Consider the following 17737-nt stretch of genomic DNA (forward strand, 5'->3'; position numbering starts at 1 on the left):
GACCTACAAGTGTAAATACAGTATGTAATCCTTTACCAATATGCACAAACCAGTCAAATTTTACCCCTTACAATTTAACACAACCTGAAAAGGATAACACTTCTTTCTTTCCATCTCTCACTGACACAAGCTTCGGGCTATCCAAATTAAGGGGAGATGTAGGTCTTAAAAATGAGAACTTTCATTACTAGACATATCGTAATTAAATTCCTCCCGTTTCAAAAATATAATTGGTTTCAGTATATCTAAATTAGTTACCATATTAAGGGAAAATAACTGGTCTAATTTCTTATTCTTACGGATTTTAAAGACACTTTTCCTCAATATATTTTGGTTCCAATTGAAATGCAACTGTAGACAAGGATCTGCCATTTATATATTGTTATTGGTGTACATCATCATATAAAAAATGTTTATTCTGTCGAAGCACCATTATTATGAAATATAATTAATTGACATTACAGTTAAAAAGTACCATATGTTAGACTCGGCCATAAAAAAAAAATAGCATAAATCCACAGTTTAGTTCTTTTTGAATTGAACAGTATAAAATTAATTGAAAATGCACCATAAAAACATAACAAAAACTTCTGTAAGGAGAGTCGTATTGGAAAAAAACACGAAGTGGAGACAATTGCATTTTAACTGCGTGCGACAGCCATTCGAAGTCGGCTGTAGAGGCCTCAGAAAATGGTGGAATGCGGACATTCCGAGATTTTACAATAGTAATATCAGAATGTAGGGAAGAGCGCCAGCTTTAAAACAAGACCAAGATGGCGGCCATTGGAGATGCAGTTGCAGAAAGCGACCGGCACAAAGTTCCGACAAATTTTGCTCCAAAATTGCCATTTTGGAACTTCGGAAGCATAAAATATATGACATTTTTAGTAGCTGGAGGTTGAATTAGAACTTGAAATTTTGCAGGTAGGTACTTTAGAGTTTATTGACGCTCATTTTTCAAACATCGCCTTGTGGATAGCACTGTTGTCCTTGTCTCAGCTGCTGCTGGAATCGCTGTTGTCATGCGACAGCAACACAGGCTGTGTTCCTAGCGTAGTTATCCGGCGTCTCTTGGACATTTTGCCTCGCACAGCTCGGCACACGCAAAACACAGCACGGCAAGAACGCTACTACTGCGTCAAAAGCCTACACTTGCTTCAGCCTACACGTAGGGGATGCCGAGGCCTCGCACCGCTTTTGCGAAATGGCGGAAGTGGCTCTGTCACGTGGACTCATCTCGGAGCCGCTCCGACTTTTTTCTCGGAGCACGTCAGAGCGCTCCGAGCTGGAGGCAAGCGCTCAGAAAGAACCAGTGGAATGCACGGTTGCCTCTCAGAGCGCTCTAGAGCGATCTAAAGCGACCAGTCGTAGACACCGTAAGAAACTCTATGCTAGCGCCTCCTCTAGAGGAGGCGCTGTCTATGCCTACCGGCTCCCGCTATCCATATCAGCATCAGCATCCAATCCGATCCAATCCGTTTTGTGGCTTTCGTGTGCTGCCGCCGAGCGTTGTAGTTTTAGCAGTTTTAGCACGATGGGCAAGCACCTTAATAGCTACACGGCTGGGAGTTTGCTGTCAAACATGGCAAGCGTGCCGGGGGGTGGGGGGCAGGAAATTAGACGTGGCCGAGAAGTGCGTCCGACGATGGCGGAACCAAAAGGATGCGTTGAGGAACACAAGCTGCAAAAAGCGCGCTTTTCGAGGAAATCCGTGCAATTTTCTCGAACTGGAAGAAGAGCTGCTCAATGGCTATGCGTATACAGCGGAAAAGCTGCGCGACTTCTTGTGGAATGAACCAATGCCTCCTAAAGAGCATGCCTGAAGCGTAAGGGGTTTTCCTGCCCACCGTAGAGAGCGCGTCCGCCGTATGGCGGCACTGTCAGACGACCCTCTAGCAGACGACACACAGGCAGCGCAGAATTTTCTTGTGACTGCCGTAGCTGCAAAAAGTATGCCTTCTGGTGCACTGTTTCTTACATCATTTGCGTGATGTGTTTAGTGTTAGTGTTTGACAAGTGACGCGTCGATGACTGCAGTTGCTGGAGGGAATAGCGAGTGAAAACTGCATTGCTGTTGCGTTCCGTTTTGAATGTCCAGTCAGCGAAACAAGAAGTCTGACGTTTCGTTCCATGAAATTCCTGCCGACTTAGAACTACAGGAAAGACGGCTCAAGGTAATTCGAAGAAAAAACTGGCAGCCAAACACAACATCGAATTATTCTGCAGTTTGCAACTTGCATTTCCAGCCAAGGAAATGCTACTGTAGACAGTTTGGCTGCCCACCAAGGCAGGGGTGGACTATTTTAACCGACGTCAGCGCTCCTAAGAGTGTTACAGGGCCTCAAGAACTTCGTCGATATCATGCTAAAAGACTGAACGCATCTTCAAAGGCCACTGGACACATGGTCGCTCTACAGTGTGAATAGAATCGTGGGTTTCCCTGTCCTGATCTGTGAAAAGAAGGATAGCGGCATATTATATGCAAGAAGTTGATCAAACCGTTGCTAACAAACCATGCACTTGACATAATAGACAAGAACGCAGTTGCGAAGATGTACAAGAAACCTCTTTCCCGAAAATTCTTGAAACTGCAGTAAGAAACGAATTCCGCCACCTTCATCGCACCGACGCATGCCATTTTTCCTTGTAAATGTGCAAGTGTCTGCGCATTGAAGCGCAGTTTATTTAATATTCACAAGTCGCTCGCCATGTCTCATACTCCCCTTGTTCCAGTTGTCATTTCATCAATGGACGTGCTTGTTTGTCATTCGGAGAGATCCGGTCAGTCAGGCCTGCTGTGTTACTCCCGACGTCACTGTGCGCGTGTGCATCACACAGGAACCTAGTGAGCTGTGTTTCTTGTGGAAAGAATAGAGAAGAGGGGCATGGGTTTATTTGAAATTTGTCAACGTTATTGAAGGAGGTACCATTCGGCGAAATCTCGTCGGAGAAATTAAATGACCAGAAACAGCGCAGCTAGGCTGCCCTCCAAGATCTGCTTCACCCGATCGAAACCTCTCTCGCAATGCTCTGCAGCAAGATTGTAACAGACACGCGCTTCGCAAAGTTCTAAGACTATTAGATATGAGGGATGTGCCCCCTGCGGGCCAGCAACTCCCCAGGCAGGTAACCGCGATGTCTCCGGCTTCATCCATTGAGCGCCATGCAGTTCTCCTTTGCCACGGGTCACCTGGCTACAGTTGAAAGCTCAGGTAATTCCGGACTTCCTCCTGTCCTTATTCTATCCCATGGATTATTTTCCCTTTTTGCTTGTCCGAAGTAGTTTATTTCTTGCCATTGGCAACAGTACAATATATACAACCATGCATCATGCAGTGTAAATACTTATTATGCGGCATTTCTAGCCACTTCAAGCACTTGCTGCCAACGTTTGCTTGCTGCAATATGGATGCTTCGAACATGCGCCTTTTGTCGTAAACCATCCAAAAGTTACTGGTTATGCAGCAGACAAATCCTAACGGCATGCTAGAACGGGGTGCACAGCATGCTTTTAGATTTCGAAATCGAAACTGATGATCCTCTTCAGTAATATGTGGAAGTCAGCTTAGACTTTTTAAGCATTTTCTGCACTCTGAGACATCCAAAAACATGCTTTTTGTTGTTAATGAACTAAATGTTGTTGCTCAAAGCCCGAAAAAAAGGAAGAAACAGAATGATCGCGCGCCGCGCATCACAGTCTCCCAGCCATTGAAACCGAAATTGAGGGTCCTCTTTTAGCTCCGCCTAGCAGCCAGTCTGCGCAATGTTGAGGCGATCTCGGGGCCCATTGAAATCTAGGAGATGCTTGAGGCATGTTCTTCGGGAGGCATTGAATAAACGTGCACCAGAGCAACCAGAGCACAGCTAGGTTGTCTAGAACTTTTTAGCACAGCGCCAGATCGGGGTCGGAATACATTGCGAGTGGCGACTGAACGTAGAATAAATGCCGCTGATTTCCTTATTGGTGTGTTTTCACTTTAAGAAAAAGATTTTTTTCCCCCGAAAATCGCATGTATGGGCCACACCTCGAAAATTAGCCCCCAAATCTGGAAAAAAAATGTGCGGCCCTTACACGCGTTTATACGGTAATCTGAACCCTTTAATGCTCAGTGTCAAGAATATGCGACATACCATTGCATGCCATGTGATTATTACTGCATGGAGCTTAGATACAAACTTTGATAACATGTTCGCAGTGGACGAAATTTTCAAATCAAAGTGTAGGGCGTTGCTGTGAGCAAGCTGTGAGAAAAAGGAGGTGCGAGTGTGCGACTTCCAGCGACTGTCTAACCTCGTTCCTTGTTTTCTCAAAAATGTTGCAGGGAAAAAAGACAACCTGCCTAGTGGCTCAGTGGTTAGGGTGCTCAGCTACTGAGCCGGAGAACCCGGGTTCAATCCTGGCTGTGGCAGCCACATATCTATGGAGGTGAAACGCAAAACGTGCCTGTGTACAGTGTTATGATAATGCACGTTGAAGATCCCTGAGTGGTCTAATTTAATCCAGAGCCCTCTACTTCAGCATCACTATAGCCCATGTGTCGCTTCTGGACATTAAACCACACAACTTACACTTTAAAATAGGAAGAGATTTGTTGAATAAAAATTCTTTATAGCCTCTGGACCTTAAAGTTTCTTCGATACCTTCGATTTGTTCTTTCACACGTTGCTCATTGGTTGACATACCGTTTTTTAAAACTCTAGCAGAACTAACAAAATTTTGGCATTACCTTTTGAATGTGGGTACATTGGCTAGTATAATGTGGAGAGAATAATTTGTTTTCTTCCATTCATACATAATTTGAGTCTTAACGGATTAAGAAAGAAATTTCTCACTGACACATTAGATAAGTCTCATACACTGTTTTATTTTCGTACTCAAAAGCAGGCAAGCAACAGAAAAAGAGTGAAATACAAAATGCAGCTGATCCCCAAAGAAGATGGCTTCAAAATATGGGACCTCGTCATGACTTTACTCTCGGAGCAAACTAAACACATCTTACCACTACTGAATTTTTCTCAGCATTCTTCATCTTTTAATCTGCCATGACTTTAGTCCCAAAACTGGCCACTTTCAGAATGTTAGGTTATAAAAATAGGCTATCACCACAACTCCTACCTTAACCCTGAACTTTTATTTTCCTTACCTCATTGCACACCTGATTAAATGAAAAGTAGTTACAGTGAATGTCCCTACAGGACACTGAACATAGCCACCATATAACTAAGCAAATTCTTTCCCAAGTTAGCATATTTGCTCTATTTTAACGCGCCCTCGATTGTAGTGCGCACCGCACCCACTTTTCAAGGTCTGAAAAAAAAAAGTGCAATGACTTCGACTGTAATATACTCATACTCGATTCTGACGCGCATGTCATTTTAGACGATTTTTTTCCAGAAAAAAAGGCGAGAGTTAGAAATGAGTAAATATAGTATTGATGCATCCTTGCATTAGCAAGGCCCAGAAGTACTTACCTTTTTAAAGCTCCACACACCATACATCCCACAAACAATGAGCATAGGCCATATCTTTTAAAGTTGTCGACATTTAGGCGCTGTTTTCTTGCACATAAAAAAAGATGTGCTTGTACATACTGTTCATTGACAGCTACAGAATTTTGATGCCGTAAATACCTTTTCAGAATGACACATGGCTCAAACCCTCCTGTGGCTGCCATCAGACCGATTAGTAGCATGTGAAAAAGGAATTATAGTATAAAAACAAGTACTAGTCGAATAGAAAAAATGGAGACATTCACTCACATCACTTCATTGTTCCGTATGATCTTCACTGCAACATCCTGATTGCCTCGTGCCATATCCCTTGCCCTCACAACGTTGCTGAAGACACCTTGACCTGTGTAGCCATAAACAGTGTAACGAGTGTCCAGGACTTCACCAATGCGAACACCTGCATAGTGAGGAAAAAAACGTGACCATCAGCCTATGAATCCAAGCACTCCACTCCAAACTAAACATAAGAGTGAAGTGTACAGAGTGAATTTTCTGTTTACTAGTAAGTGGTTTTATTTGACACAAAAACATAACCATACACAACATGTGAACCTATCGCACTCACTCCCGCATCAGGTGTGCGAGCACTCCTCCAAATATAAGACATGCATCATGATTGTTGCAATGTTCAGGTTGTGTGGGAAGCTCACTTCCAGGGTTTTAGTCCGTCATTTACTAATCACACCAGCTACACTACCTAGAAAGCAATTTATGTGGCCGCAAAGAGCCAACAAAAAGAGCTTCCAGGATTTTCACCCTCCCTTGGGGGAAAAAAGGAACAGCAACGGCAGTACTGCAGCTCCCCCGACTGCCACGAATAAGGCCCACAACAGGACCCAATTCGGGCATACCACCTATAGTTGCTGTAATGGTATATGCCATTACAGCAAGCCATTACAACATCCATACTGCTATTGTGCCATGCCGATTTGCACTCCTGTAAATCAATGTCGCACATCTTTACTGCCCACCTTTCTTATCGGGCACACCACAGACCTGAATCATAATCACCGGTCGAAGGCAGCATCACCAAGTTTCCAGTTACAATGTAGTATGCAGGTATGTATGTATTCAAGGGACGAACAAGCATTTTCAAATTTCTTTAGTTAGCGCTTTCGAACACGGATTTTTTAATTTGGGCGTAATTTCTTTGCTGCGTGTTTTTATAATGCCTAAGGCCCCATAATCACTTAGTAAAAAATTGAAGCTCATGGTGCAAGTATTAACTGATTTACAGGTATGGTGTCAAAATCGGACATCAGGGCTCAGTGGGTGTAAAATACGAAAGGAACCGTTGTGGTTACTGCAGTCAAAAACAAATGAATGAACTGAAAAATTTCTTAATTCTCAGTGTGGTGAACTCTAAAGAAGCTTTTTTTTACACTGTTAGGGATAGACGGATCTTGCAGTTGCCACAAAAGGCACTGCTCTCCCCTGTTTACCTTCCATTTCGTATCATACCACCTCGTTCTTGTTGATGACATGCTTAGGTTCCAGCTTGTGTACGTCACATCAAGAACACACATGTTGAAAACTTGCATAGCCTTCCTGGAAGGCGACTGTGGGCAAGATGGAGGCTTTCCCCAAATCTGTAACGCACTCGTCTATCGAGCTTCATGATGCGCTTCCATAACGCCCAGCGCGAAGCTCGGCACATCTAAGTTCTAAGCTTGCGCGAGGCACAGTGCATCTGGCTTGCGCCTGTTTTCAAACCAGCTGTTTACTATAGAAGAATTCATAAACTGGAAGATAATCTGCCGTGTCTCTATCTTGAACAAATCCTGTTCTCTACAGGTGACAAGAAATTCCCTCTCATCCATAGGCTTATGTGTTGCGGATATCTCTAGGCCGGAGAGATAGCAGAAGCTGTTTATGAGCGCACCAAATGCGCTTTCTCAAGAAAACATAGCCAAACACGGTGCATTGCTCCTAGCGTCGAGGGTGCGCAACACGTGCTGCATGAGTGGCGGTGTGCGAGTTGCACTGCGAATACCCTGGTCGCTTCTTGCATTCACTGCCGATGCTCACAGGAGGAGAAGAGCGGTAGAAAGAAAGGAATAAAAGCACAGTCAGGCATGCATTTATTTTCACTATTCCTCAGCTCCGGTTGCTGTTCGCCGACATCCGCATTGTCATTTCCAGGCTCGATCCAAACATTCGCCTTGTATGAGAGAAAATTTCTATTTTCCAGTTCATCAGAAAGTTAATTTGAATATTTCATCCATTTGCTATGATTAGCATTCATGTCAGCAGTCCAACAAACATACTATTATAAGCGCATCAGCAAAAATACAAGCAGATTCTCTTCCATAAAGATTACCTATCATCACTCAAAGGCCACCGCTGGCAAGCGTTGAGCCCTGGGGGTGTCAAAATCGTACATGCCAAAAATGCGTTCAAGTGGAGCGTCTACGCATTCAATAATATTTATGCCGGGGATATGAGCTTGGATAGGCGTTTCACAAAACATTTAAAAATCTGAGTGCAAAAGAATGAATGGTTAGCGAGATATAAGCCTATAAATTTGCAATACCTCGGCTTCTTTACCCCATGCCTACCATGCTAATGCTTCTTCTTCCTTAGACCGCACAGCTCAAAGAAAATGCATGAACAGCAATGCCGATAGCAAAACGGATCCCTGAGGAACTACTGTATTAAAGATTAATAGTATTTTCTTCCGTTACTGAGGCACGAGCAGAATATTTGTGTTGCGGTGGCAATTCTATGAATTATTTGTAACTACAGTGAAATCTCGATATGAATCTCATGAGGTCGTGAAAAATGCTTGTATCGTCTGAAATTTAATTTCTTCCAAAAACGAACAAAATTCGTATGCAGAAGCATGGGAAATGCAATCACTCAGATCAGTTCACGGCTTACAGGATTTACTTACGGGCCGCTCACTACTCATGGTACGTATTGCAAGACTAACGACTGCGGCATCAGAGATGTATGGGCAGCGTATAGTGCTCAAGGGTGCGGTCGTGACTTGCACATTATGTCATCCGTAGTGGTGCGGGAGAGCGTTCGGAACATCCGCAATTCTGCACATTGTACACAACGCACTACATCCAGAGAATTTTACGAATTCGTATCATACGGAAATTAGTACCAACCGTGTTCATATCATCGAGATTCAACTGAAACTTCATTAAACATTTGTCCGATCACACTGTGTAATGTTATTCCATCAAGAAAAACTGCTGTTCACATTTGACGCATAATGTTTACTACTGCATGAATGTCATTTGTCACCATTACCACAGCTCTGTGCTGTTAGCACACTCTGCAAGGCGTCACTTGCAGAGTGTGTTAACAGTGTGTTAATTGCACAAGTTAATCACTGCAGCTGATCACACAGCATGCTACACTAAAGTACCCTATTCTTACTGTTCGAATGTTAGCAAATGCACCTGAAACCAATATGAACAACAAACTTAGGTTGACAAAGACATGTGAACGCTAAGAATTTCCAAGATTAAGACTGCATGCCTGCTCTTTGTGTGATTTTGCAGAAGACATGCGTATGGACACTTAATGATGTCCTGCATGTGAATGTGAATTCGCAACACTGCCATTCTTCAAATTAAGCATGCATAGAGGAGACTAAAGCAAAAGCACAGATGAGCATTAATCTACATTACCCTGAGGAATTGACTGCAAAAGAAACCCCTTATCTTCCCAACTGTAGAAAATGTTATACATATTGCAGAATGGAAGCTTGGGCGAGTTGGTGACTGTTCACTTGCCATATAGCACTAAACAGACATGGACGCAGGTTGTTGGCGCCCGTCCTGTTTGTCTCACTGCATTCGTGTCTGTTTAGCGCTATGTGGCAAGTGAAATTATATTGCAGGTACAACGTCCACAAAGTACCAATGTTCACATGCAATCCACAGCATCGTTATTACAACCAGTGACCTGCTTAATGTATGCACTTTATAACAAACTATGCTGTACACAACGCCCCCAAAACTTTCATTTCTTGATATTCTTTATCCAGCATGAACAAATTCATTTCCAGCTTTTTTCTCATCAATATGAGGCCAAGTTTTATTCTTAAGATTCTGGTTGTTTAATTCTGGGCATGTGCAACCTAAAACAATGCCCTAATTACTGTAACTATCACGGGGTAATTCTTTTTGCACTGGACTAGTACTTTTTCTGAAATAACAGTAAAAAGCTACATAATTGATTTGTACTCATACACAACCATGCTAAACAACTAGGCACAAGCTAAAAGGGTTTTTCAAAAGGTAACAGCAGACTGATAGCATCAGCAGCAAATATACTGAGAATCCTAAACTTTCAAGCAAGACACATATTTTTAGAGTGAGTGCATTGGTTGACTAGTAAGTGCCAAAATATGCTTAAGTGGAAATGAAGCATCTATAAATTGGCAGAACTGTTAACAGTTTGGATGCCACAGGGACAATGAGTAGCCATCAGATTTTCACAGTCAGTGCTGGACAATGAAAACCAGAAAAGTTCAACACTTGCACGAAGATGCCTCCAGCACTTAGAGAAGACTATTTTGGCTGGACAGATGTACTCTTAAACACGCAAGTATCAGCCTCTCGCAAGAAGCGCTGTGACTGTCCTTGCATGTTTGTTATTAAAACATGGCCAAGTGGTGACCCCCCTCCCGGATCCCACTTCGGCATGTGTGAAAACGAGACTTTCTTTCGGAAGTCTCGGGAATGAGGTGTCAACACAGGATTGGCGCATTCCAATGTCATAAAGAACTCCTGGTATATAGCAATTTTGTGTTCCCAGTGTGCATCTCTAAAGTGCTGAACAGCAGGTGCAAAATAATATTACACAGACTGCAACGGCATTTTCACCGCAGTATCAGTAATGTTCCAGCCAAGGCCACTGAAATTTTTAATGAAATAATATTTGGAATCAATTAATTCAGGTGCATAGGAGTAAAAAACAGAACAGGATGTCTTCACAACGGCAGTGAACTTATTCTCAACTCTTGGCTTAATATGTATATGAACGCACTTTGGATCACTACCAGAAAAAAGGGTAAAACTGTGAATAGGGATTTATGAAGTGCAGTGTCGGCAAACCAGCTGTAGCCAGCAACATGAAACTATCAGATCGGACTTATGCCTAATGGCATTCATCATCACGATAACGCACGCCCTTACACGGCTGGTGCAACTCTTGACACCATTCGGAAGTTGCGATTCCACATCTTGGAGCACGGCCCATACAGCCTGGATCTTGGTGCCTGCGATTACCATTTGTTTAGACTGATAAAGGACACATAGATAAACAGAGTAATTGGGTGAAGACAAGGCCCAAGAAGAAGTGCAACCGTGGCTTAGTATAGTCCTGCTTAAAGAGCATAGCATGAAATACAGAAGTTGCTGTACCGGTAACAAAATACACTAAAAGCCAGAGTCATAATGTGGACACATGACATGTCATGTACTGATGTCATTGGTTTTCCACCTTACACCACATATGCCTCAAGATGTTTAGCTGTTACATTTTGAAACACCCTCATGCCTGTCCTGTATCACAACATTCTTATCAGACACAATAATTGCCACCCACAATGCAAGCTATCATCATAAATGAAGTATGCTGTCTTGAAAACGTCAAACTTCGAGCAAATTACTGAAAATTATATGTAGTAATGCACCAGCACCTGTACAGACTCCAGCCTCTCATTACCAATCATTATAGATGAATATCCTCAAAAGCACCTGCAATGCTATAAAAAAAGTACATTACAGCATCTTGCACAACACACACACAAATGCACAAAGCCTTAATTATGCACCTCAGTTTATAACAAGGCAAAAAATACACAAAAACAGAGCAAGTGGCACCAAAAATGTTGCTCTTGTCAAGCAAAGCTGCCAAATGTAACCTTCCAGATTTTCATAAAATGCTGTACGAGACAAGCTATGTCAATTTCGGTTACCAAAAAGAGCTTGAAGCCACAGCACTTTCAAGTTTGCAACATTTTTGGCCAAAGCAGCTCTGCTGCTATTGTGAAAGATTCCCATACCTGTGCATTGCCAAATAATGTTTGTACCAAAAATAGCGCACTAAAATACCAGGAAAAATGAACACGCAGCATACTCACGATAATAGCCTTCTGCATCATCCCAATTGTCTGTAAGGTTAGGGTTTTCTTGGGCTCGTGATGAAATCTTTTGAACAGAGCTGGGACTCTAGAAGCACACATTTTAAAAAGTTAGCCAAGCAGTCACTCATTTAGACATGCATTACTAACACAAGAAAGTAAAAGTTTGGTATAAGAAATGTCTTCACTTACAGAATAATTCTCAGCAAACATGTCCTCCGAGAACATATCCAACTGCTTCTTTTTCTCTTGACCTGATAGGAATTTTAAAATAGAGACTTATGAGCTACAGTTGCAACAGCCAACTCAAAAGCTTGCAAATATGTGCAAATCGAAAAATGTTTCAAGAAAAACAATGAGAACACACACATAGTCAAGCTTCTTTGCAAAAAAAAGAAGTTAATGCTAAAGCATTTTTTTTTTTTACCAAAAGTTGGGTTCTTTTGTGTGCACCGCTACTAACCAGCACAGCATGAAAGTGCCCAGGTAAAAACATATACATATCTTTGAGTGGATAAATTGGAGAAAAGATTGCCTCCAAAATCCCAGAAAAATCCCTTCACCAGACCCAAAAGTGAGCAACAAATTGACATTTTTGTTATTAAGGCGAATCAATACATAGGGGCTAAAAAAATTTTAAAAGCCATCAGAGAGCATACACATCACACAGGTTGTGACAAAAATCACTGCACTGATTTCGTCAACAAGCCAGAATGAGCCCTTTAATCTTAAAAGCCATCAGAGAGCATACACATCAGACAGGTTGTGACAAGAATCACTGCACTGATTTCGTCAACAAGCCAGAATGAGCCCTTTCATGGTTTTGAGAGAATGAGGTGCTTGACTCTTTCAAAAGGAAATTTAACATCAAGAGTGTTCTCTGATACTACTTGTTAAAGCACCCATATACCAAATGAGCCAGGCTCTCCAGCACATTTAACCTTAATTTAACTCCATTATGCTCAGACCAAGGGCATGCCCTATGACACTTCTCATCACATATTTGGCTGTCTGCCATTCCCAGATTGAAAATATGCAGAACATCCATTAAATTAATCTAAGCATTAAATCTACTGTGTAGGTAAAACTTTCAAACTAATTTTTGAATGTCTTAAAAAATAAAGCAAGGCACACATACCGTGGTACGCATGTAAAATACCAAACAGGATAACCATATATATTAATTTAACAGTACACTTAATGATATTTTATGGGTCTTTTGCAATAACAGTAAAATTTCCAGCACTAATACCTTTTTAACCAGAATATTTTTAATTTTCCACAGCTCTACAACTACAGTATGAAAAAATATGTTAGGCAACTTGATATGATGTAGTACAGCAAGGATTTGATATTTTGCACACTACGAAAAAAACAGTGCTACTGTCGGATACAACTCAAGAACAAAGCAGCAGGTGCCCTTCAAAGGAGGCCCTCCAGCCAATGGTGTCGACCAATTCTCATGACAACGCGGTTAAACCTTTTGGGCCTGATAGTGTGACATTGCAGGGTGCGGAAGATGAAAGAGGATGAACCACTGCTTAATCGGATTAACCGCGACATCTCAAAAATCAGTCGACGCCATTAGTTGGAGGAAGTCCTTTGAGGGGCATCTGCCGCTTTGTTCTTGAGTTGTATCTAACTATATGCTACATTAGAAAGCAAGTGTTAGGGAAAAGCACCAGTCACATTTGGTTCTGGTGCTCCAACCAACCAGTGCACACCAGTCAACGAGAAACAATCAACATATAATGCTGCCACCTGTCACTGCTTGGCTAGACTATAATAAGAGGCAATGCCCTACAAATCGGGCCATGCTTTTCTACCCACATCTATTGCTTTAAACATGAGACATATGCATGCTCAGTTTTCTTTGTGTGTGTGGGTCACCTGTAGCTAAAGCCCATTAGTTTTATTACCTCATAGTTTATTCATGATCAGTCTGTGGATACTAAATGGAGTTGAAGCAGCAAGTTCAGCAAGCTAACCAACCTTTTTCATTTAAATGCACACCTACCAGTCGTATAGCACTAGAAAATGAATGGAAGGACACAGGGCTAACTCCCAGCATTTCAGTCAACATTCAGCATGGAAAACACTTTGGAAGTTTGTTTGCTAGCCTTGTTTAACTTCAGTATTTTTCTTTTCCATTGTGCTTCCATTGATGATGGTGCCTTCTGGGCAGCATTCAATATCTGAAGACTTTCTAGCACTCAATGATAGATGGGCAAGGAGCATTTAGGCAGGCTTCTGTGACCACAGGGCCTCAGAATCACCAGCAACTGTAGTTGCCCACAAAAGTCCAAAAAACGCACTATATTAACCATTCCAAATGGGCTGCAAACAATGATAATGCTTCCAAAGTGTAGTTTTTTCCTTTTGCCCACAATCTGGATGCCTTTTAAGACAGATGGAAGACCTCCTATAAGCCAAATTCAAATATTGGATTTTGGGCTAGCTTCAAGGAAAACCACCCACAATCTGCAAAGTTACATAATGCTCCAGAGTATGTTCATTTCCAATGAAATTTCCAGGAGGGGTAGGATGCAGGAAGAAATTGCAATGCATGTGTCTCCCTTTATCTGCACATCAACAAAGCGAACACTAGCACATAGGTGTGGATACCTATGCACTATCATGCACACCTTTGCGCTTGGATACGCCTTTGGTGAAAGGAACCTTTATTAACACTTCTTTTGTATGAATGGGTCAGTGCCGGCAATATACTGTGTGCCCAAGATTCCCAAGACAGGAATGCTTAATTGGTCTACAAAACCAATGCTCCCATTCGTAACAAGTCTCATTTCATCGACAAAGCAAACGGGATCATTCTAGAAGACGAAGATGCGCTGGTGTCACTCGACATGTGCTCCACATGTCGAGTGACGCCAGCACATCTCTTTACAAGCGTTCCAAACGACTTGGCACATGCAAAGAGCTTCTCAACAAAGGCCTAGCTTTTCAAGAATGCATGCCCTGTCATGAAGCTTTGCAACCTTTTTAGCTTCTGTATAAAAAAACACATACTTTATGTACGATGGATGGACAAGCAAACAGTCGGAAGCGTTATGGCTGCAGTGATTTCTGTTGAAAAAGCTCCATTAGCAATCAACGCGAAAGTCTTTCCAATCATGACTGAAATTGTTTTTGAGGTATGTCGATTACTGCTTCTGCATCCAAAACAAGAGGCAAGCGTGAGGCCTCCTGGATCCCCTGAACAGTGTAGAAGCCTCCATTAACTTCACTGTTGGGAAAGAAGACAACGGACGGAACCCATTTTTGGGTGCTCATACACCAGCCCAGTTTTTAGCATTAACAGGAAGCCCACCCATTCTGGACGGTACAGTCAGACCATGCTACAACGGACGCTGCTACAACCAAGTTTCCGCCACAACGAAGTATTTCCAATTCCCCGTCAGCAAACCATACATGGCAATGCAATTATTTCCCTCCATAACAAACACTTTTCAGAGCGAGGTTCAGCTTCAACAGATATTTTTTGAGTAAGCAGCTGGTTTCTTTTTTGCACATCCACATATGTTAATATCTTGTTTGGTTTCACTAAAAATGGCTGCCGTATTCAGTTCGCACTTTTAATAGCGCAGCTGACACTCCCTGCAGAATCGGAATTGATGCACAGACATGTGCGCATAATGATATGATGCGGTGCACGACTGCCTGCGACACTTTTGCCAACGACTCAGACTCATTGGTCCAAGGCAGCTTTTGGCCTTTTTGCTTGTTTCATTGAATAAGGTACAACGAAAATCAGTTCCGCATTCATTTCAGTATGAAGTTATCGTGTCGATGGTAATTAAATGTTTTATGATAAGCAGCGGCTAGTTCCAGAGCACTTTTTCTGAGGCTTCATTGCAGAGCACGTTAGGCCTAGCGACACTGAGCAAGTGTCCAATGTCACCCGGCGTGCTGGTGAGCAGCATGTCAATGCAAAAAGCCGAATGCTGGCCATGGTCCACCGTAGTTTCACTTTTGAGCCGCAGGCGAGCTTGTGATAACGTTCTATTTGTTTTTCCCTTTCTGATAAGCCTGGGCACTGACCTAGTACAGGCATTGCTGCGTAAATTTAAGTGCGACAGAGGTTCCAGGAGAGTCTGAAAAGAACGACACGTTGCAGGTATGTTTGCACCACGCATCATAAAAGTTCAGCGAAGAATTGGAGCAACCAGATTCCTGGCACGTCATCAAAAGCACAGATTTTGAGGTGCATGTGATCCCAATTTAACGCGCAGTGATGCGAGCGCACATGCGCCTAGTCTGCGCCAAAATTCCTTCAGGTAGCACGGTCTCGGTACCAATTCTTGCAGGATGAAAGCGGAAGTGCTTTTATAATGTGTGCGGAAAAAAAAGTATGCGTTTTGATAGCAAATGTAGCGGGTGCATTTATTACGCGAATACATCCATGGTCCGAGGTTTCTGGAGTACCACGAAAATCACACCCAGTGCTGATTTCAAAATTGTGAAACACCAAAGCTGACAGATTTTTGGAAAAAAAAACATTCATGAACTATCCAGTCCAATCTGGCAATGCTCTGGCCCGACTTCAAGACAGCTTCCGTTTAAGCGAAATATTTAGTGGGTACCTTGAATTTCATTTTAGCGGGATTAGACTGTACCTTAATTTCATATCGATGCATTCATCAATCCACAAACATTCAAATGTGATGTCACTTGTGCATCTAGCAGTTCATCGGGCCGATGAGCACAGCCTCAAGCAGGAACTTGATATGATCAGTAGCAACTTGGAACATAATGAATGCCCAACAAGGATTTATTGAAAGTGTGCCCAGAAGTCAGCTCAAGAAATACCGTATTTACACGATTGTAAGTCGACCCCCCCAAATCACATGTCCGAAAAAAAAAAAAAAAAGTTGACGCGAATGTAAGTCGACCCCCCCAATCGCATGTCCGAAAAAAAAAAAAAAACACCGGTGGAGCGCTTCAAAAACGAAAATTTATTGCATAGATGGGCTATTCATCCTCACTTGAGTCATCTTCAGTGGTACTGCTGTCGTCATCGCCGCTGCGATCCCACAGCACATCGTCCTCCATGGAAAGCCCGCACATCCTAAATGACCGCACCACGACATCGCGTGGAACGGCTGCCCAAGCGGAAATCACCCACCCGCACACAGCCGCCAGGGAGGCTCTCTTCACGTGCCCCGTTGGCGTAAGTTCTCGCCCTTCTGGCGCCAGCCACTCGTAATCACGCCGGAGCAAGTCCTTGAATGGCTTGTTAACGCCAACGTCTAGCGGCTGCAGCTGCCCGTCAGACCACCGGGAATCACCAGCATATCTGTATCTTCTTTTCGGAGCTCTGCCTTCACTTTCGCGGTAAGGTGGCCGCGAAATGAGTTTAGCACGAGGAGGTTCGGATTGCGATTTTTGAGGGATGCCCCTGGCCTTAAAAGCCACACCCGACGGTACCAATCAACACCTAAGTCGTCCGTCATAAAGCCTTTTTCGTTCACTCGCACAATCACACCTTTCGGGAACATTTCCTTTGGCATAGTTTTTCTTTTGAAGACGATGTACGGTCAGAACTTTGTGCCATCTGCCAAGCATGATAGCATAACAGTGAACCGAAGTTTCTCGTTTCCTGTCGTGAGAAGCTTAACCTCGCGAGCTCCCCTCACACTCACTGTTGTGTTGCTCGTCATGTCGAAGTAGACGGGAGTCTGGTCCGCATTGCCGATTTGGCCGAGCAGGTATCGCCGCGAGTCGCGGAGCTTGAGGTAGTGCCTATGGAAGGCGAGAACTTTCTCCTCGTAAGCAGCAGGCAGCTTCTGGCATACACTAGTATGCCGACGAAGAGAGACGCCAGCCCTCTTCATAAATTTCGAAGCCCAAGCCCTGCTGGCTTTGAAGTCTGTTCGGAGTAATCCAGCTTCTGCAGCAAAGACCCGGGCTTGTTGCGTGATCATTTCGCATGTCACTGGAAGGGACCGATCACGTATTTCGGTGACATACGCTGCAAGCTTGACCTCCAGCTCCAGAAAGCGTCCCGACTTTGGCCCGCGAAAAAAACTTCGCTTGGAGTCGCAATCGAAAATTTTGTCTCGCTGCTTCCGCCACTCCCGCACTAACCGTTCAGAAACGTCG

The 17737-nt window shown here is 43.1% G+C and overlaps 1 protein-coding gene across 6 annotated transcripts in view; it reads right to left on the bottom strand.

The window, feature by feature from the left end:
* Positions 1 to 17737, bottom strand: part of Prp4k (Pre-mRNA processing factor 4 kinase) — a 99794-nt gene that overhangs the window by 23157 nt on the left and 58900 nt on the right. For all 6 annotated transcript variants that reach the window (XM_077646937.1, XM_077646932.1, XM_077646933.1 and 3 more), the window contains 3 exons: positions 11810 to 11871; positions 11618 to 11705; positions 5761 to 5908 (listed from right to left, as the gene is read on the bottom strand). In XM_077646937.1, coding sequence (XP_077503063.1) covers positions 5761 to 5908; positions 11618 to 11705; positions 11810 to 11871 — 298 coding nt within the window. The remainder of the gene's footprint in view (positions 1 to 5760; positions 5909 to 11617; positions 11706 to 11809; positions 11872 to 17737) is intronic.

Source organism: Amblyomma americanum, chromosome 1, assembly GCF_052857255.1.
Source record: "Amblyomma americanum isolate KBUSLIRL-KWMA chromosome 1, ASM5285725v1, whole genome shotgun sequence".
NCBI lineage: Eukaryota > Metazoa > Arthropoda > Arachnida > Ixodida > Ixodidae > Amblyomma > Amblyomma americanum.